At 54.8% G+C, this 20,699-nt stretch overlaps 2 protein-coding genes across 2 annotated transcripts in view; both read right to left on the reverse strand.

The window, feature by feature from the left end:
• Window positions 1–8,037, reverse strand: part of DACT3 (dishevelled binding antagonist of beta catenin 3) — a 33,383-nt gene extending 25,346 nt beyond the window's left edge. Inside the window, exon 1 of the mRNA XM_075016471.1 lies at window positions 7,804–8,037. Coding sequence (XP_074872572.1) covers window positions 7,804–8,025 — 222 coding nt within the window. The 5' untranslated portion in view covers window positions 8,026–8,037. The remainder of the gene's footprint in view (window positions 1–7,803) is intronic.
• Window positions 8,038–15,310: 7,273 nt separating this feature from the next.
• LOC142024505 (putative G-protein coupled receptor 132) lies at window positions 15,311–17,042 on the reverse strand. The gene has a single exon (XM_075016568.1). The coding sequence runs from the start codon at window positions 17,040–17,042 to the stop codon at window positions 16,065–16,067; it is 978 nt and encodes a 325-aa protein (XP_074872669.1). The 3' UTR covers window positions 15,311–16,064.
• Between the last annotated feature and the right edge of the window lie 3,657 nt (window positions 17,043–20,699).

The raw sequence follows: 20,699 nt of genomic DNA on the forward strand, positions 1-20,699 counted from the left end.
TATTATGTGCACCAAAGCATGTGCAGGTGTTCGCTGCCCATCAAACCACACGCTGCTGGCTGGGGGCGCTCTACCAATCAGCTGTGCAGCCCCTGAATCCGTCCTGAGCAGCTGCCCAGGCGCTCATCTTACAGGGAACCCTGGTGGTGTCTGAGACGTACCCAGCCCCTGTGACGCCACACTCCACAGCTAGACCTTTAGAAGTCAAAAAGGACACCTGGTTGGATGCAAACAGCTCCCACGACTGCCCAGGCCAAACTGTGACATCAGCAAGACAGCACATCCAGGGCATCAAAAACACAGAGCACCTTGCAAGAGGGTGGGGGAGGATCAGCTGGTGGCAAACACACAGGGAAGTGGGAAATCAGGACTCCTGGGTTTTACCCAAAGCTCTGAGAAGGGAGTGGTGTTGTGTGCTCAGAGCAGCGAAGCCTGAGAGCCAGGACAGTTAGGGACTAACCCCAGCTCTGAGACGGCAGTGGGGGCAAGTGGTTGCAGCAGAGAAAATGGGTGCCTCAAACCCTGGTTTCCATTCCCGGCTCTCACACAGATTTGCTGGGTGATCTCAGGGCATGTAACTTTCCCACTCCGTGCTGTGCCTCTCTGTAAAATCCATCCCAGTCGCTGCTTGGAGGAAGCTCACCAAGCCACCCCAGGCCTAGCTGCCTCTCCTGCAGCAATGCCAATAGATACTAGAACGCCGGAGTGCAGACGTTTGCTACATCATGTCAGATTCACCCCCCAGCCCGGCACCCTGCCATCATCAGGGACGGGACGGGCATCCTTCAGTCTGCATAGACTATGGATCGCGCCCTTTATAGTTTCAATTGAGGACTTCGTTTACAGCATCTACTGTGACTATGAAGACCCACACAAGAGTGACAGTCCTTGCTGCATCTCTCACAGATGTGGTGGATGTCTGGCAAGTCCTTAGTGTGCTTTCTGTCTGCCATCATCACCTCTTACTTTTTCCACCCAAAAGTGGAATAAATTTTGTTACGTGCGCAGACACATGTGCAGAGTGCACCACCCATAGGAACACAGTCCACCAGCTGTGGGCACTCTGCTAATCAGTTGGGAGACACCTGAACCTCTCCTGGGCAGTCGCTCAAATGTTCAGTTTACAGGGAACATTGTTTAACAGCTGATGCTTCAAAAATCCAACACACTCCTGACAGGATGCACTGGTAGCTGAGGAATCCCCTTCCTGACCCTGCTTCAAGGACCAGCTCCAGCCCTGGAGCATGACAGTGATTACTCTAATGCCCCCTTCATAGGCAGCCGTCTGAAGCACAGCACAGCACACCAATGGAGATACACATCTCAGAGCTGGAAGAGACCTTGCGAGGTCACTGAGTCCTCTGCCCTCCTGACAGGACCAAGCACCATCCCAGACCATTTGTTTTCTAATCTGTTTGCCCCAGACCCCTAAATATCCTCTTCAAGGCTTGAGCTCACAACCCTGGTTTAGCAGGATCATACTCAACCCCTGAGCTATCTGACCTGTTGACCCACATGCCTGCCCCTGCAGGGAATCCCCTGCACCCTCCACAAACCATACAGCTCATTTGGTTTGGTGTTGCAGTCTTAGGTTAGAGCCGGCTCAGAGGTGGAACAGATCCTAGCAAAGTCCTACCCGCCCCCCATCCCCACCAGGAAAAGGCAGCCTGCCCCATTCCTCTCCCTTCAGGCTAAAGAGAGAGAAATACAGCACAATTCACCTCCACACAGCACCCACAGCTATGGGCTGAGAGGCAGGGCACTGCTGCAAGGAAGCTCACCACAGCCCCAGCCCTTTCCTGGTGGGGGCCCCCACCACACAACCAAAGTTCTAGCTGACTCTGGCATGGTGACACTACCCCTTCCAACCATGAGCAGACAATCACATGGTTTATGAGCACCCCCTTCCCCCACTGACTCCCACCCTGCAGACTTTCCCCTCACTGAGCAGCAGTCTGGCCTCTTTTTTCATCCTTAGAATCATAAAATGCTAGGACTGGAAGGGACCTCGAGAGGTCATTAAGTCCAGCCCCCTGCCCTCATGGCAGGACCAAGCACAGTCATACCCTGAGATACGCCCATTCGAGTTACGAGAATTTGACTTTACGAGGAGTTTCATTTAATACCCCTACTTCAGCTTATGAGGCATTTCTTCCCATTTAGGAGGATCGATTTGGAGGCTGGCAGCTCTGGTAGGCAAGCACCGAGGGGATGGAGTCAGCTGCATTGGTCTTGACAAAGAGGCATCACCCCTCAGCCAGGAGACCCCTGTGCCTGCCTAGCTCCCCACGCGGCCAGCCCCTCATAGCACCCCCTCCCCACTTAACCTAAGCTGCGCTCAGGCCAGGCTGCCTCCCCATGCCCTGCCAGCCCCTTGCACCGGATTTAATGGGATTTGGTGTTGCTTTAACATAAATGGGTGTACATTTTGGGGCTCAGGAATGCATAAAATTTTTTCCCATTGACATTAATGGTAATTACATTTTTGACTTACGAGAATTCGCCCTATGAGGGGTTTTTCAGGCACAAATTATCCTCGTAAGGTGGGGGAAGACTGTACTGTCTAGACCACCCCGATAGACATTTATCTAACCTGTTCTTAAATATCTCCAGAGATGGAGATCCCACAACCTCCCAAGGCAATTTATTCCAGTGTTTGACCACCCTGACAGTTAGGAACTTTTTCCTAATGTCCAACCTAAACCTCCCTTGCTGCTCCCATTGCTTCTTGTTCTATCCTCAGAGGCCAAGAAGAATAAGTTTTCTCTCTCCTCCTTAGGACACCCTTTTAGATACTTGAAAACTGCTATCATGTCGCCCCTTAATCTTCTTTTTTCCAAACTAAACAAGCCCAGTTCTTTCAGCCTTTATTCATAGGTCATGTTCTCTAGACCTTTGATAATTCTTGTCGCTCTTTTCTGGACCCTTTCCAATTTCTCCACATCTTTCTTGAAATGCGGTGCCCAGAACTGGACACAATACTCCAACTGAGGCCCAACCAGCGCAGAGTAGAGCAGACGAATGACTTCTCATGTCTTGTTCCCAACACACCTGTTAATGTATCCCAGAATCATGTTTGCTTTTTTTGCAACAGCATTGCACTGCTGACATATTTAGCTTGTGGTCCACTATAACCCCTAGATCCCTTTCTGCTGTAGTCATTCCTAGACAGTCTCTCCCCATTCTGTATGTGTGAAACTGATTGTTCCTTCCTAAGTGGAGCACTTTGCATTTGTCTTTATTAAACTTCATCCTGTTTACCTCAAACCATTTCTCCAATTTGTCCAGATCATTTTGAATTTTGACCCTATCCTCCAAAGCAGTTGCAACCCCTCCTAGCTTAGTATCATCTGCAAACTTAATAAGTGTACTTTCTATGCCAATATCTAAATCATTGATGAAGATACTGAACAGAACTGGTCCCAATACAGACCCCTGAGGAACCCCACTTGTTATAACATTCCAGCAGGATTGAGAACCATTAATAACTACTCTCTGAGTATGGTTATCCAGCCAGTTTTGCACCCACCTTATGGTAGCCCCATCTAAGTTGTATTTGCCTAGTTTATTGATAAGAATATTGTGCAAGACCATATCAAATGCCTTACTAAAATCTAGGTATACCACATCCACTGCTTCTCCCTTATCCACAAGGCTCATTATCCTATCAAAGAACACTATCAGATTGAACAGTAACAGAGAGGGAGCCGAACTAGTCTATATACTATCAAATCAAAAAGGCAGTCAAGTAGCACTTTAAAGACTAACAAAATAATTTATTAAGTGAACTTTTGTGGGACAGACCCACTTCTATCAGATTGGTTTGACATGATTCGTTCTTTGCAAATCCATGCTGGCTGTTCCCTATCACCTTACCACCTTCCAAGTGTTTGCAGATGATTTCCTTAACTACGTGTTACATTATCTTTCCTGGCACAGAAGTTAAACTGACCCATCTGTAGTTTCCTGCGTTGTTCTTTTTCCCCTTTATAGATGGGCACTATATTTGCCTTTTTCCAGTCTTCTCCCATGTCTCCCATGATTTTCCAAAGATGACACCTCATGGCTCAGCTACCTCCTCCATCAGCTCCTTGAGTATTCTAAGATGCATTTCATCAGGCCTGGTGACTTGCAGACATCTAACTTTCCTAAGTGATTTTTAACTTGTTCTTTTTTTATTTTATCTTCTAAACCCACCCCTTTCCCACTAGCATTCACTACGTTAGGCATTCCTTCCTCAGACATCTCAGTGAAGACCGAAACAAAGAAGTCATTAAGCATCTCTGCCATTTCCCAGTTTCCCGTTACTGTTTTTCCCTCCTCCCTGAGCAATGGGCCTCCCTTATCCTTCGTCATCTTCTTGCTTTTAATGTATTTATAAAAAGCCGTCATGTTTCCCTTTATGCCCATAGCTAATTTGAGTTCATTTTGTGCCTTTGCCTTTCTAATCTTGCCCCTGCAATCCTGTGTTGTTTGCCTGTATTCATCTGTCGTAATTTGTCCTAGTTTCCATTTTTATATGATTCCTTTTTTATTTTGAGATCCTTGTGCAGAATAAATTTTGTGTTGTACACCCAGGCATGTGTGTGCACCACCCATAGACACACACTGCCAGATGTGGGCACTCTGCTAATCAGCTGGGCAGCATCTGAATCTCTCCTGTGGCAGCTGCCCAAGTGCTCAGCTCATGGGGGACACTGCTGAGTAGGCGGGGAAGGTGACCAGGGAGGACAGGGCCTGTGCCATAGATTTCCTGACAAACTCTGACTGGCAGACAGGTTGTCCCCCAGAGGGCTTTTCATGGAGTGCTGAGGAAGCAGCAGAGAATTGGATGGACAAGGAAAGACGCTGCACGTGGCTTTGCAAACTCTTCTGCCACATGAGAGCGCGATGGAGAGCCAGACGCGCCGCAACCCCACCTCTAAGCCTCCAGGAAGGAACCTTTTAACCAAGGAAAGAGCCACCCCACAACACACTACCACAACCAGCCCCCTTGTCAGCAGAAGCCACTTTCCCTTGCAGGGAGAAGGTTCAACCTCTGCAGAGGCACCAGCCAGACGTGAGCTCAAGAAGAGGCAACAATGAACTTAATAGAGCAAACCCTGCTAGTCTATACACTATCAAAACAAAAAGCAGTCAAGTAGCACTTTAAAGACTAGCAAAATAGTTTATCAGGTGAGCTTTCGTGGACAGACCCAGCTCTTCAGACCAGAGCCAGAACAGACTGGTCTGGCTATGGTCTGAAGAAGTGGGTCTGTCCCACGAAAGCTCACCTGATAAACTATTTTGCTAGTCTTTAAAGTGCTACTTGACTGCTTTTTGTTTTGTTAATAGAGCAAAGCTGATTTACCCCAGCTGGGGATCTGGCCCCAATGACTCTAACAGAATTATAGCTGATTTATGTCAGTTTGGATCCGGCCCTGCGCTGTAAGGTCTTTGGGGCAGGGACTTTCTGTGGTGTGTCTGCATAGCGCTGAGCGCAACAGGCCCCGATCCCCAGCTGTGGGCAGAACTAAATACCAGCCAGACTTCAGCAGCAGCATTCCCTGTCAACTGAGTGCTTGGGCAGCTGCCCATGAGAGATTCAGGGGCGCCCAGCTGATTAGCACAGAGCCCACCACCAGCAGTGTGTGTTTTTATTGGTGGTGCACAACTACACATGCCTCAGTGCATGGAATAAAATTTATTCCACACCTGGAGGGGAAAAAGTTAGCGGGAACACTGCTTAGGAAAGAGAAACACCTCACCTGCCATCTCCAGCATCCCCCTAGCTCACTTTGTGCCAGCGTTCTCCCAGAGGCTGCAGGATCTTTCCATTCCCACCACCACAGGAAGGAGAAGACCATAGCAACTTAGTTTAATTTGTCAGTCGCAGGACAGCCCTTTCCTGCACCCACAGTGCTGCCACCTTAACACTGGCGCAGAGCACAACTGAATTCTGTTGCTGAAAATGCCAAAGTGGAAATGATCAGTGGTCTGTTACGTGCAGTGATTCCCCCTCCTGGCTGCACCAGACCAGACCAATAGGCCAGTCTAGAGCCATAGTCTGTCTTGGATGGTACAGAGGAAATGGACTCAACTATGCACTGGGATGGGGTGGGGACAAGGATTCCTTCCTGACCACCAGCTGGTGATAAGCTCTGAAGCATGAGGGTGAACAGACTCAAATGTATTATCATAGCAGCCAACCCTGGGATTTTTGTACGGAAAAAAAAAAATCATAACTTTTTCCCCAACACCCACCCAAGCACCAGGCATTGGAAACATCCTGGAGGAGGGAATGCCACCGGTTAATTTTATGCTGCACAGGGAAGGTGCTTGGGCATTGTTGTACACTGCCTTGAAGTGATTTTCATCACATCAGTACTGTACAAATTGTTCCAGTATCACTAATGGAGACGATGTCCTTCTACTTTCAGTTTATCGCTTTGCAATTTCTAAGGCCTCCTTTTCCCCCTGGAGTCTGTCTCCATCCCAAAAACATCAGGAATACCCTCCTTTCTCTAGTCCTCAGGAACACCCCAACCTTCAGAGCCCAGTTGCTATTCTTAGTGGAAGATCTACCACCTCCGGGCTCCGGTCACACACTCATTCATTCAGTACTTTGATGCTTATGAGATTCCTGGTCCAAAAGCAATTTCAACTGCAAAAGCCCATCCCAATCAGGAAGGAAGGCTGGCGCTTGGCTCCCCAAGCTGGGAACAGAGCCCTTGAGGTCTGACTCCCAGCCCCCCCTGCGCTAACCACCGACTCTGCTTCCTACCCAGTGCTGGAGCTAGTACCCAGGCATCCTGTTCTGACCACCCTGGGAGAGAGGAAATATGCAAAGAGCAGCAGATTCCAGCCCCCAGGCGGGCAACAAGGTAGCCCAGGACTTGGTGGTGGTGCCATCAACGGGCTGGGCCCAGGACCTCCCAGAGGCCAGGGGATCTGAGACAAGTTTATCTAAGCTACACATGCAGATGGGGGAGGGGGTGCCTCCTGCTCACCTGCCCGAGAAAGAGGGACTCCCCTAACCCCTACAAAGCACCCACCCTGCACAGCTGGGCACTTCCACACTCCCATAGACCCCACACAGGGTGGGACTCACCCTACAACTCACAGCAGCCCCACACACCTCAAAACCCCATACATCCCACCCTGCACAGGGGGTTTGCCCTCACACCCTCATAACAGCCCATTCCCCCCACATCATACAGCTGGGGGCCGGTCCCACACACCCATAACAACTTCATATACACCCCAAGCTGGCCTCCAGGCTCCTCGCCACCCCTAGTATACCAATATACACCTCCAAAACAGCCCCAGACCTCAGGGGGAGCCTACCCCCTGCACAGGTGGGAGGGCTGCCCCCAACCCCCCCAACACACATTCCACAGCTGGGGAGCTACCCCCAACCCCCCTCCCACACACACGCTTCACAGCTGGGGGCAGCCCCTAAACCCCCACAGACAGTACAGCTGGGGGGGCTGCTCCCAACCCCCCCACAGCACAGCACAGCACAGCTGGGGGGACTAACCCCAAACCCCCGCTCCAACGCCACAGCACACCTGGTGGGAGCTAACCCCAACCCCCCCCCCCACAGCACAGCTGGAGGGCTGCCCCACACCTTCATGCCGCTTCCCCGCTCCCCAACCCTTTACCAGCCCCGCTACCCAACCCACCCCGCCCGCAGCGGGCCCCCCGTGGGCCGAGGCAGCCGCTCACCGGTGGGGCGAAGCTAGCCGGAGCCCCCGGGAATTAGCCCGACTGTGCCCAGCCAGCCCCGGCCCCAGCCGCCCCTGCTCTCCGGCCCGGACTCACCAGCTGCTCCTCCGGGTCCGGCTCCCCGGCGCTGCCCGGCTCCGGCTCCCCCGCCGCCGCCAGCTCGGCCGGTTCAGTGCCGAGGCGCAGCGCCTGCCGCACTCGGCGCTCCTGCCGCTCCCGCAGCAGGTGGAGCTCGCAGAGCCCGGCCAGGCTGCCCTCCAGCCAGCCCCGGAGCCGGCCCCGCTCCGGGCTCACGGGGAAGGAGAACGCCCGGATCATCCCCCCGGCTCGGCTCCCGCTGCTGCCCCTGCGGCCCCGCACAGCGCAGCCGAAGCGCTCCGGCTCCGCGCTGTCACCGACTCATCTGCATAGCCCCCACCCCCAGCACAGCCATTGGCTCAGCTGCCCGGCATCGTCTGCACAGACTCCACCCCCTGCACTGCCATTGGTTCGCCTGCTCCGCCTTATCTGCATAGACCCCTCCCCCAGCACGATTCGCTCGCCCGGCCGTTTCTGCGTAGCCACGCCCTTGCGCCGGCCAATTGGTTCTCCCGCTTTGTTTTATCTGCATAGCCACACCTCCACATCAAGCTCTTGGTGCTCCAGCACTATCTCTTCTGCATACCCACGAAGTCTTAGCAACCTATTGGCTCTCCAGACCCATATTATCTGCATAGCCACGCCCCCACGCCATTCTCTCTCACAGCTTTATCTGCCTAGCTACTCCCTCGGTTCAACTCATTGGTTGTCAGTTCCTGCTTTATCTGCATGGTCATTGCGTCATTGGTTCTCTCATCTGCGCTATCAGCATAGTCACGTCCATAAGCCACCCCATTGGCTCTCCTACAGACACATCCTCAGATGCTGTTACCATGTCTTTATTTGCATAGCCACACCTCCATGTTTAATTATTGGCTCCACCCCCTTATTTTAACTGCATTGCCCACACTCCTGCCCAGCGTTTGGTTTATTTCACATGCTTATCTGTATAGCCACACCCACGAATAAAGATATTTGCTCCTACATTGATGGAAATCCTCCTGACCACACCTCCCTCACCCAGCCCTTGGCTCACCCCGTCCATTGAGCAAGGAAGAGGTTGTATGGAACAGCCCCACCCACCCCAAGGGGGTGTGGCTATAATGCCAGAGGGATGATTCTAGCACCTGATTGGCCAGCCCCCCAGTTTAGCTCCTCGGTTACCTACTATAAGTAGCAGACAAGTAGCTGACTTAGTCTGTATCTTCAAAAACAATAAGAAGTCCTGTGGCACCTTATAGACTAACAGATCATTTAGAGCATGAGCTTTCGTGGGCAAAGACCTGTTTTGTCACATGAATGAGACTTGTGCATCTGACAAAGTGGGTCTTTGCCCACCACAGCTCATGCTCGAAAATATCTATGTCTATAAGGTGCCACAGGACTTCTTGTTGTTTTACTGTAAATAGACCCAGGACAGGGTTGACAGATTTAGTAAGGAGCTGTTGGGTCTGTAATTGTGACTTCCTCTTTTGTAGGTCAGTTGCTGTTAATCTGCTGAGGTATATTTGCAGGTGGTAGCTCTGGAGGTTCCATGTGGGCTGGGTGGTTCAGTAGTTCTTTAACGTGTTCCTTCCATCTCCTGAGCTGCTCACTTGGGTTTGTTAGCACGCGACCCTCCTTATCCTGTACTGGCTGATCCACTGTGGGCTGCAACCCAGCTAGCTTCCATGTGATGTTATAGAGCTCTTTCAAGTTTCTCCGTCCTGTAGCTTGTTCCACTCGTTGTGCAAGGTTTTCCACAAAGTCTTCTGGTTCCATTTTACAGTCTTTTTAACATCTCTGTTGGCTTCTGAGAAGAGTTCCTGAGCTTCGGCCTTGGCTGCTCTTGTTTCGTTGTTGTTGTTTGCTGCTGTTTCATTCCTTCACTTTTCTCTGAGTTTCTGCTGTGCTCCATTCCTAGTGACGCTTTGTCCTCTTTCCCAGGGTTTTACCACAAGTCTCTTCCCAGGCTGTTTCGGTGTGTGCCCAAATTCGTTCCCCGGTTAGCACCCTTCAGGATGAGGTTTGTCCGAAGGGCATATCTGTTGGACAGCTACACTTGGAATCCGGCTCTTGCCTCTATATCCTTCAACTGCTCCATGTTGAATCTCAGTCCCATCTTGGTTGCTTTTGGGGGGTACCTCTTGAGCTGCAACTTGAGTTTTATTGTGACCATACGGTGGTGTGAACCTACAGCTGCTCCTCCTCTAACGCAGATGTCCCGCAACAATCGTCTGAAAGAACTGCTGATACAGCACAACTTGACATTCACGTCAAGAGAAGGAAGTGGGGATGGTTAGACCACACTCTCAGAAAACCATCATCTGGCACAGTCCGTCAAGCTCTCACATGGGACCTGCAAGGGAAATGCAAAAGAGGAAGATCACGGACAATGTGGAGAAGATCTACTGAGCTTGAAGGACAACAACTGGGGTACTCCTGGGGCCAGCTAGAAGTTTTGTCCCGAGACAGAGTGAGGTGGAAGAGACTTGTAGATGATTTATGCGCCACTTGGAGTACAAGGGTTAACTAGTAGTAGTAGCAAGGATGGTAGGAAAAAGAGTCCCAGCTTCAGGGAGGGCAGAGTTGCTGGAGCTTTGGGGTCAGGAAGGCTGCCCCTTCCCCAGGCCATAGCAGCATGTGCTGAAGCCTGTGCAGACAGGAAGGGGCCGGAGAGATTTAACCAGCTCCAACAGGATTAGGCTCTGGGGCGCAGGATTAACAGGATCCATATCCAGAGGTCAAGCCAGGATCAAAACGCTGCTGCTGCTGCTGCTCCCCTGGTTAACTTGGAAGGGGATTTAGTTCCGGGGAAGCATGCAGCATCACAGCCCCAGGCCCCCCACAGCATGGCCTGCCCCACCCCTGACTCTGGCCTGCTCCCCCCAGCTAGTCCCCCCAGCACTAGCAAAGAAGAAATGGTTTGGGCTCATGTGTCTGTAGACAATACCCCCCTCTGGTGGCCAAAATGTGTCACGACCGCACAGACACCGGGGAAAAGGCGTCTAGGACAGTGGGTCAAAACCTTTTCACTAGCATCCCCCTACACCATTTGCAGACCTCCACCAAAGCCAGTGCTAGGTAACTTCATTAAATGAAAGAAGAAACCGCTGTGTAGCTTTCCGCATGGCAATTTATAACACGATTGGAAGAGATTTAATTTACAAATTATAATTGATTGTAAATGTTGTAATTACTTTAGAACTTATTTTCTAGGCTCACTTTTATTTATCTTTTATTTCTTTCACAGACCCCCTGGAATACCCTCATGGACCCCCCCGCCCCCTGTCAGAGGTCTGCAGACCGCACTTGGGATCCACAGGTCTAGGGTAAAAAGGCCTCATCGACTGAGCACTTCTAACAAATCCCACCTGTCTTTGAGACTGGCACACTAAAGATAGAACCCAGGAGTCCTGACCCCCAGCCCTGCTGCTCAAACCACTAGTTTTCCCGCCCCTCCGAGAAATTTTGAAGCCTAACAGCAGAATGATACTGGGGCCAGCCACAGCTTACACCATGAAGGCTTTGCACTAGCACAGCTTGACCCAGGGCTAACCTCTCAACGTAAATAGTGGCTTGAGCAGCAGTTTTTTGTAAGACAACTGCTTCCAGAGTCAATACTGCAAACCCAGGGGGCTGAATGGATCACGGAGACTGAACTTCTAGCAAAGATGAGGCAGATGGACACATGGGCTACGTCTACACGTGCAGCCAACATCGAAATAGCTTATTTCGATGTTGCAACATCGAAATAGTCTATTTCGATGAATAACGTCTACACGTCCTCCAGGGCCAGCAACGTCGATGTTCAACTTCGACGTTGCTCAGCCCAACATCGAAATAGGCGCAGCGAGGGAACGTCTACACGTCAAAGTAGCACACATCGAAATAGGGATGCCAGGCACAGCTGCAGACAGGGTCACAGGGCGGACTCAACAGCCAGCCGCTCCCTTAAAGGGCCCCTCCCAGACACAGTTGCACTAAACAACACAAGATACACAGAGCTGACAACTGGTTGCAGACCCTGTGCCTGCAGCATAGATCCCCAGCTGCCGCAGAAGCAGCCAGAAGCCCTGGGCTAAGGGCTGCTGCCCACGGTGACCATAGAGCCCCGCAGGGGCTGGAGAGAGAGCATCTCTCAACCCCCCAGCTGATGGCCGCCATGGAGGACCCAGCAATTTCGACGTTGTGGGACGCGGATCGTCTACACGGTCCCTACTTCGACGTTGAACGTCAAAGTAGGGCGCTATTCCTATCTCCTCATGAGGTTAGCGACTTCGACATCTCGCCGCCTAATGTCGAAGTTGGTGCCGCTACTTCGAAGTAGCGTGCACGTGTAGACGCAGCTATGGTGGCCATGTCTACGCTAGCCCATTCCTTTCAGAAGGGGCATGGTAATGAACAAGCTGGGAAGATGCTAATGAGGCTCTGCCATGAATACACAGCCCCTCATTAGCATAAAGGCATCACACACCACCCATGTAGATGGGAGGGGCTTTCAAATGGACCCCCGGACTTCAAAAGACCCTTCTTCCTATTTTCGAAAGGCCCCATCAACACAGGCGGCGTGCAATTCCAACACGGTGCTTTCAAATCATGTGCAGCTGCCATTATGCTAATGAGGCACTGCATATTCATGGTAGCGCCTCATTAGCATCTTCCCAACTTGCTCATTACTATGCCCCTTCCGAAAGGAAGGGGGTAGTATTGCCGAAGACGGTGTGTGCAGGCTCGCCACAGGAAATGAGCCCCAGGGCTTTAGCACTAAGAGCATGAGCCCAGGAAGTTGCTCCATAACTGTACCTAACCCAAACTGCTAGCTGGCAGCGCCCCCCCTCCCAGCTCTTTTCCAGCCGTGGGTGGAATAAATTTTGTTACGTGCACCCAGACATGTGTAGACGTGCACCACCAAGAGAAGCACACACTGCCCCTCGCTGGGTGGTGGTGGGTGCTCTGCCAATCAGCTGGGTAGCACCTGAAGCTCTCCTGAGTCACCGCCCAAGGGCTCAGCTTTCAGAGTACACTACTGGCCTTGCCACTGGAGGGGGAGCCTGTGTTAGGGGAAGCACATGTTAGCAAGGTGTAGGCATGTCTCAGACCTGTCAATAAGTCAGAGAATTTCCCATGAGGCTTTTCCTACCCAAAACAATCAATTCATCAAAAAACAAAACTGTTTTCAGGGCCAGGTTGAGTCTGAGGACTTACTTGACTTGAAAAAAATGGTTGGGGGGGAAAAAAAACGTTCAGAAACTGTCAAAATGTTCCAACTTGCCGACTTCTGAATGGCAGATTTCAGTTTCTTGCCATGCAAGCTCTTTTCAGGTAGAAATTGAAGCTCATTAAAGTTTCAGCGGAAATGAAGAAAGCTCAAAAATGAACCGTTTCCAGCCACCGGAACCAAAATCAACGTTGCCTTTTCGGTTTGCAAACATTTACGAGATTTAGACGCTTCCTCTCCAAACCATGACAATGTTCCAGGGACGGGAAAACCGTGCTCCCCGGCGCCTCGCCAGTCACCAAACCTTCATGGATGGAAGTAGCGTGGCTGGGAGCACATTCCTGCTGGAGCTGGCAGAGCAACAGACAGCCTTGCGCTAGCTCTGCTTGAGTTTACAGGAGTTGGAGCTGGCACACGTGCCTGGTGTCTTGTCTGGGATTGTACTTACAGCGGCTGGCCTGCTCTGCAGCATGGGAAGTCACAACAATGCCCTGGAGTTTTTAGCAGGTTAGCTTGATCAGTAGGTCTGCTAGAGGCACGAAGTACACCCCTGACTCTAGCACAGATATGCCCTGTGACCCTTTCAGGGCGCAGAACCAGGCTTTTAGTCGAGATCTGGGCACCGAGTGTTATCCCTAGCCAGGCCCACTGATGCTCTTGTCAATAACAACCCCAGAGATACCCATTGACGATTCCTGGGGGGGGGGGGGCACCAGACACATGCCCCTGCCCTGTCCCCTCTCCACCCCTGCCCTGCCCGCTACCCCATGCTCCACCCTCTCTGGCCATGCCCCACGTGCCCCACCCCCCCTTCACCCCTGCTCCATCCCTGCCTGCCGCTTCCAGTGAGCGCAAGGGCATCCCCACCCCCCTCTGGAAGTGGCATAGCACGGATAAGTGTGGGAGATGTGGATGCTGAGGTGGTGCATGTGACCTCCTGTGCACCCCACGCTTCTCCTCTGCTGACATCAGTGTTCCCCGTAAGTTGAGAGCTTGGCCAGCCACCCAGAAGACTCCAATGCCACCCAGCTGACTGGCAGGGCGCCCACAGCCGGCAGCGTGTGTTTCTACTGGTGGTGCACATCTCCACACACCTCGGTGCGCAGAACAAAATTTATTCCACTTGTGAATGAAAACAATTAGCGGGAACATTGCCGACCCCACCCAAAATCGATTTCACAGGCAGGCAAATCCTGTGGCTCCCAGCTCTCCCATTGCCTCATGTCCTGGTGGATCCAGATCTCAGCTGCATCTTGGACCTAGAAGCATTTGCCTGGGGGTCTGACGTATATATGTGATGGTGATAGGGTGAGATCTACTTATGTGTCCCATGAGCCTGGGCCTTAGTCATTAGCTGGCCACACACCCTGCTGTCTGTACAGCCCAGAGTGCAGGCAGCACCATCTCAGGGCCATCATGCTGGCCCAGCACTTGTTAGGAAGCTGCCGGGATTTGCAGGCGTCTGCGGGACAAAAGCCATCAGCCCGATCCAGGGAACGAGCCGGAAAAGTTGCGACAAACAGAACAGATCCGGGGCGGATCGTTTAAGTGAAAAGACATGGTTAAGAAGGGGGCCACCAGGCCCCTGGGAATGGCGGGGTCGGCATGGCAACGGGCTGAAAGAGTCTAGAAATGGGAGGAGAGGTCTGAGGTCACCAGGGGTGCCTGTCACTTGGCTGGTGGAATTGCCAGCCTGGCTTCAAGTGCATTTCTCTGGGGATCAGTTCCGCATCGCAGCTGTCCCGCTCCCTGCGCACCACCAGACCTTTCCCACCCTGGTCCTGACAGAACAGGCCAGAAGACCGCCTGGGTCAGGTGGGCCGGTCCCAGCTATCTCCCAGACGCCTGGGCTTTAGACTAAACAAGCCCCGTTCTGCCAGGATCCTCTGATGTGATCTCTGCTCTTTGGCCCTGAGCAGCACCTGCTCCAGGGTGAACTCAGCCCTGCCGCCCCACCTGCCTCAGTTTCCTTGTCTCCCTTCGCCCTCCTGTTGCCGGCTGTGTAATGGGCGTCCAACTCCACCATTCAGTGCGACTCCAGCTTTTGCAAGTCTGTGCGACTGAAAAGGTGACTGGAAGCAGGATCCTGAACAGCCCCAATGCAGCTATGAGTTTGTCAGGTCTTGGAGCAGCTGATCAGCCCCTGGCCTGGGCCTGTTTTCCCCCGCAATGAAGGTGCAGGAGAGAAACAGCACCAGAGACAGACGCTGTGTTTCCTATCTCGGCTGTTCTTTTCCCTCCCCTTTAGCACGTGGTCATTAAAGGAGGTGGAATCTGGTGCCACCGGCCTCTTTGGAGCATCCCAAATCCCTTGTATTTTCACTACACACACACCAAAAGAAGAATGGGAGAATCAATTATTCACATTACGCAGCAGACTCTTCAGCAGACTTCTCTAGCAACTTCCTATAGCTAAAGGCAACAAGACACCTTGTTAAAAGAAAGCCCCTTGATGGCCTTGGACTGGTTTTTCGGGGACCACGTCAGACGAGGTTTCACAGTTTTCCATCGGTGCCTGTTGCAGCAAAAGTCACCCATAAAACTTGAGGCTCAACTCCAGACCACATGTTAGCGTTATGACAGCGAATGTGGGGTTGTTAACAACTCGCAGGGCAGGGCAGGGCAGGGGATGCTCTTGTCTCAGCACCAATGGCCCCTCAATTTTAGCATCTGATGAGAGGGGCTCCATCCCCAGCAACTAGGAGCCCCAGCCTCATCGGGGGAATCAAATCCTCCTGCATGCAACATGTCCCCTGTCTCCAGCCTCTCCGCCTAAGGAATCCTTCACCCATCTTTGGAGCGTTGCCTGTCCTGGCCCCTATGCTCTGAAGAGCCCAGCGGATGTGCGTCTCCTCTCTAACCTGGAAAACCACCCCCCAGCATGAGGCGTTGGGCACATGGCACCAGGGATCCTAGGAGCAGGCAGCGACCCAAGCAAGGCTGTGCCCTCCCCGCAGGCCTTTGGCACAGCCCCAGGGATCCAGCAGCTATTTCTTTCTCCCGCAGTCAACGCTGATGGAGCTGCACCGCTGAGCACGCAAGGTCCAGTCTCCCTCAGCCGGTGCTGTCCCAGCCCAGCTCACGAGGCTATAGAGGTGATTCTGCCGGACACTGTGGCGCGAGGGGCGCCCACCCCGCAGCCAAACACCTTCCTCAGGTCGCCCTTAATGCTGTCGCTCACCAGGGCATAGAGGACGGGGTCCAGGGCGCTGTTGAGGCTGGACAGAGCCAGGGACAGGGAGAAGGGCAGGTGGAGCCGCTGCTCGAAGCTGCAGAGGGAGCAGCTCTCCAGCACCCTGGAGGCCACCGTCCGCACCAGCAGCAGCACGTGGTAGGGGGCAAAGCAGAGGAGGAAGATGGCGATGACGCCCAGCGACAGCCGCTTGACCTTGGCCTTCTGCCAGCCCAGCAGGCTGCTGCTGGCCCGCACGCCCTGGAAGATCTTGAGGTAGCAGACCCCCAGGACCAGCAAGGGCAGCGCAAAGCCGGCCGCCACCCGGAAGTAGTTGAACCGGGCCACGTCGGGCTGCACCGGGTAGCTGTCGTAGCAGGAGGTGTTCTCCAGCTCCTGGCCCCGCAGCGAGACCACCACGTGGAAGGTGAAAACCAGCAGGGCCACCAGGACGCTGGCCACGGCGGCTGAGCGGCGGCTGCGCAGCCCCAGGGAGCGGAGCGGGTGGGCCACGGCCAGGTAGCGCTCCAGGGAGATGAGGCAGAGAAGCAGGATGCTGACGTACATGTTGGAGTAGAAGACGAAGCCGGCGACGTGGCAGGCCAGGCTGTTCAGAGTCCAGCGGTGCCCACGCCACACATACAACATCCACAGCGGCAGGGTGAGCAGGTAGAGCAGGTCGGAGGCAGCCAGCCCCAGCAGGTAGACAGCCAGCACGTTGCCCAGCCGCACCTGCTGCACAATGGGCCACACGGTCAGCGCGTTGGTGGCCAGGCCCAGCAGGAAGACGACGCCGTAGAGAGACACCACCAGCTCCTGGCCATCCTGGAAATCCACCCCACAGCGCGAGGCGTTGGGCAGGCAGGGGGTGCTGGCGTTCAGCATGGCGCTGGGAGGGGGCTGCAAAGAGAGGGTGGGGTGAGTCTCAGGGAGATTCCTCCTCCCCCCAGAATCAGCAACAGCTTCAGAGCATGCGCCCCTGCTGCACACAGAGCGGGGCCTGGCCCCTCCAGCCAGCGGCAGCACCAGGGGGCAGCACACACAGAGCAGGGCCTGTGATCTCCAGCAGGGGCAGCACCGGGGCCCCCCGCCCAACACACACGCATACACACACATACAGCATGCGCTTATCCCTGCCAGCAAGGACAAATACACACAGCAGCACATGTACATGCACATGCCAGGTCTTAGCTCTTCCAGCAGGGGGCAGCGCACATGCCCCACCCCCCCCAACACACACACGCACAGATCAAGGCTTGTCCCTCCCCACAGGAGACAGCAGAGACACACACAGCAGTGTACAAGTATACACACACATCCCCACACACCACGTCTCAGCTCCTGCAGCACATGTTGCACGCACACACGCACAAGTCAGCAGGGACACACATGGCAGCGTACACACACACACACACACACACACACACACACACACACACACACACACACACACACACCCCTCAGGCCTCATCTCCTCCAGCAGGGGACAGCGTGCACGCATGCATGCACAGAACAGGGCTCAACCCTGATGTGGGTCTGGGGGCAAGGGGCAGATTGGGCTGGGGCAGGACTGACGTGGGTCTGAGGTGGGGCCAGGAAGCAGTGCATTAGCTCGTGGTAGGGCTGTGCGCACCCAATTTGTCCAGCGCGATGTAACGAGCATGCCAGCGGGGGGCGGCAGACTCGGACACACGTGCACTGCAGTCGCGTGCTTTGTGGTGCATGTGTGGGAACCAGCCTCATCCTGATCGTCACACATAGGGGTGGGGGTGGGGAGCAGACCCGTGCAAAAGCACCAGCTGGCTGGTCTCTGTTTTCGCATGGGACCCGGGCCACGACTGTAGCCCCCGGGCGCTCCCCAGAGGCACCGCGCAGCAAAGCAAACGTACAGCGCCTTGCACTGGTGTGGGCCTGTTCTGCCACCAGGGCTTGTGGGTGCCCCCAAGATACAAACACACAAAAAGCTTTTCTAACAGGGTGGGGCCAGCCGGCCGCAGTGGGGCCAGCCCGTCGGCTGCCACGGCACACAAGCCCTGCCACTTCAGCGTGCTCGTGCATGTCGCACGCTGGCCAGGCCCACATTGCACCCTGCTTCCAAAGCTGGGGCCCCAGCCCTTGAAGGGCAAATGACGCCCACTGCAGTGCGATCATTTCCTTTCCCAGCCTGGGTCTGGCTTCCTGCCTGGGCAGCCCCAGCACCGAACACGTGCGCCAGGTGGTAAAAGAGCATGCGGAGGTGGGGCAGGCACCCCGGCCGCACAATGCCTGGGGGATCCCCCCAGGAGCCGCAGAACTGGGGCTGTTGGCCTTTCGGGGATGCTGTCCCCCAGAGGGGCCCAAGGTAGCACATGTAACTCCCAGGTTTCATGGGGGTGCGAGGGGTGTTTTTATGATGCAAGCATGGGCCAGTAGACAGGGGAACCAGGATGCCTGGGTTCTCTTGCAGCTCTGGGAGGGAAGTGGGGTCTGCTGGTTAGAGCCAGGACACCTGGGCTCTGTCCCAGCCCTGGGAGCGGAGTGGGGTCTAGGGGTTAGTGGGAGTGGGGCAGGAAATCCAGACTGCTGGGTTCTGTGCCTGGCTCTTGGGAGGGACTAAAACTGGGAGAGGAATTAAGTGCAGAGGTCTGGGTTTTGTCCTCCACTGTTGGAGGGGAGGGGGGGGTCTAAGGGTTAGAGCAGTGGGAGAGTGGGAGTAGTCAGGCTGCCTGGGTTCTATTCCTGGCTTTGCCAAGTCATTTCCCCTCTCCATGCCTCAGTTTCACCATCTGTAGGAGTGGGGACGACGGTTCCAACCTACCCATATGCGGCAGTTGGGGGCCTAGGGCCAAGCAGGGCCCCGGGGAGGAGGGTGGATGTGTGTGAACTGTGGTGCGCCTGTCACACAGGATGGCGTGTAACAGTGACGTCGCACAGAGGGGAACCTGCGTGCAGTGCGTGGCGCACACGCTGTGGGCGCTGTGTGGGTGCAGGGCAGGGGTGGAACCCTGGGCCCTTGGGGTTGGGGGCTGGGGGACAAGTTCGGGGGGGAGCAGGCAGCTCAGCTCAGCCTGTTCTCCTGCGAACTGGGGAGCCACTTCTGTGCCTCCAAGAGAGCTGTGGGGGGGGGGACTTAGCTCCCTACTCACCTCTGCCCCATTTGCCCCCCCCGACAGCACATGGGTCCTCCTCGCCCATTCTCACCCAGCCTTCTCCAGAACTGCGCCCCCTGCAGTGGGGCCCATCGGGAGGGGATTTTCCAAGGAGGGGGTGAATGTTCCTTGCCCCCCACTCCCTCCCTCGCTCCACCAGGCATTCTCCCCCGCACCCCTCAAGCAGCAGGCACAGCTTGGGGGTGGGGGTCCCAGGTAGCCACACGCCCCAGCCCTTCAGTCCCCAGGGGCTGATCTCAGGAGCTGGCAGCGGGGGGAGGACATACCGTGCCGAGGAGGGTCTCTGGAGAGCTGACTGGAAGCCGCCCCGGCCTGGGGGATGCTGACACCGGAGCTGCTCAGGGGTCCAGGTGCATCCTCTGATCTTGGCTCCTTCGCATCCTGAGGTTACTCCCCGCTCTCCCCCAGCAGCGCTGCTGCCCCAGTTGCTGTGTGAACGGCTGGCAGCTCCACCCACCCCGCTGCTATTAGCCAGTGGGCACCTGTGCCCGCCTCCACTGTCCCACGTTAGCACAGTCCAGGATTTCACATACGCCAGCAAGGGGGTTTCCACGGGCTGGCATGGGAGGGGGCATGGCCCAGCCCTGGGCCCATGTGCCAGACCACCCTTCCCTCCCTGGGGGCAGACAGAGGCCTGAGGTCCCCAGGGTGGTGCTCCGGGCTGAGTGACAGCCCAGCCACCCCTGTTCTTGGCAAGAGAGGAATGTTGCTGAGGTTCCCAGAAGCAACACACAGGGCTGGCTGTGCAATCACCAACGGCACCGTGCCTCTGCTCGCACGGTCGCCCCAGCAGCACGGGCAGCGTGCACACACAATGGGCTGGCACAGCACCCAGCCCGGGCAGCACACAGCCACTGTGCACCCAGACGTCTCACACCATGCATGGCCACCATGCACACTCGCTCAACACCGCACACAGCCGCTGCACACCCACTGCACGCATGCACGCCTCTGCCTCGCACCGTGTATGGCCACTGCGCACACGCACTCAACACTGTGCACAGCCACCTTGCACAACCATCTTGCACAGCCACTGCACACTCACACCCAGACACCTCACACCATGCATGCCACCACGCACACCTCGTAAACACCACGCACAGCCATCTCGCACAACCACAGCACACTTGCCACCAGCTGCCTCACAATGCATGGTCACCACGAGCACCCACTCACCACTCCTCACAGCCACTACACACACACACACCTTACACCATGCATGGCCACCACACACATGCCCAACACTGTGCAAGTCCACCTCGTGCACCCACTGCACACGCACACCCAGCACCATACACTGCCAGCACAGGGTGCATACTTGCCCAAGACCCCACATCCGGGGGGGGCGGGATATGGCCAGTTCTCCATCTCTTCTGGGAGTAAACAAGGGCCC

The sequence above is a fragment of the Carettochelys insculpta genome, chromosome 22 (assembly GCF_033958435.1).
Source record: "Carettochelys insculpta isolate YL-2023 chromosome 22, ASM3395843v1, whole genome shotgun sequence".
Taxonomy (NCBI): Eukaryota; Metazoa; Chordata; order Testudines; family Carettochelyidae; genus Carettochelys; species Carettochelys insculpta.

What these genes read in the sequence shown, in the direction of transcription:
- LOC142024505 (XM_075016568.1), bottom strand. Translation starts at nt 17,042, where the DNA reads ATGCTGAACGCCAGCACCCCCTGCCTGCCCAACGCCTCGCGCTGTGGG.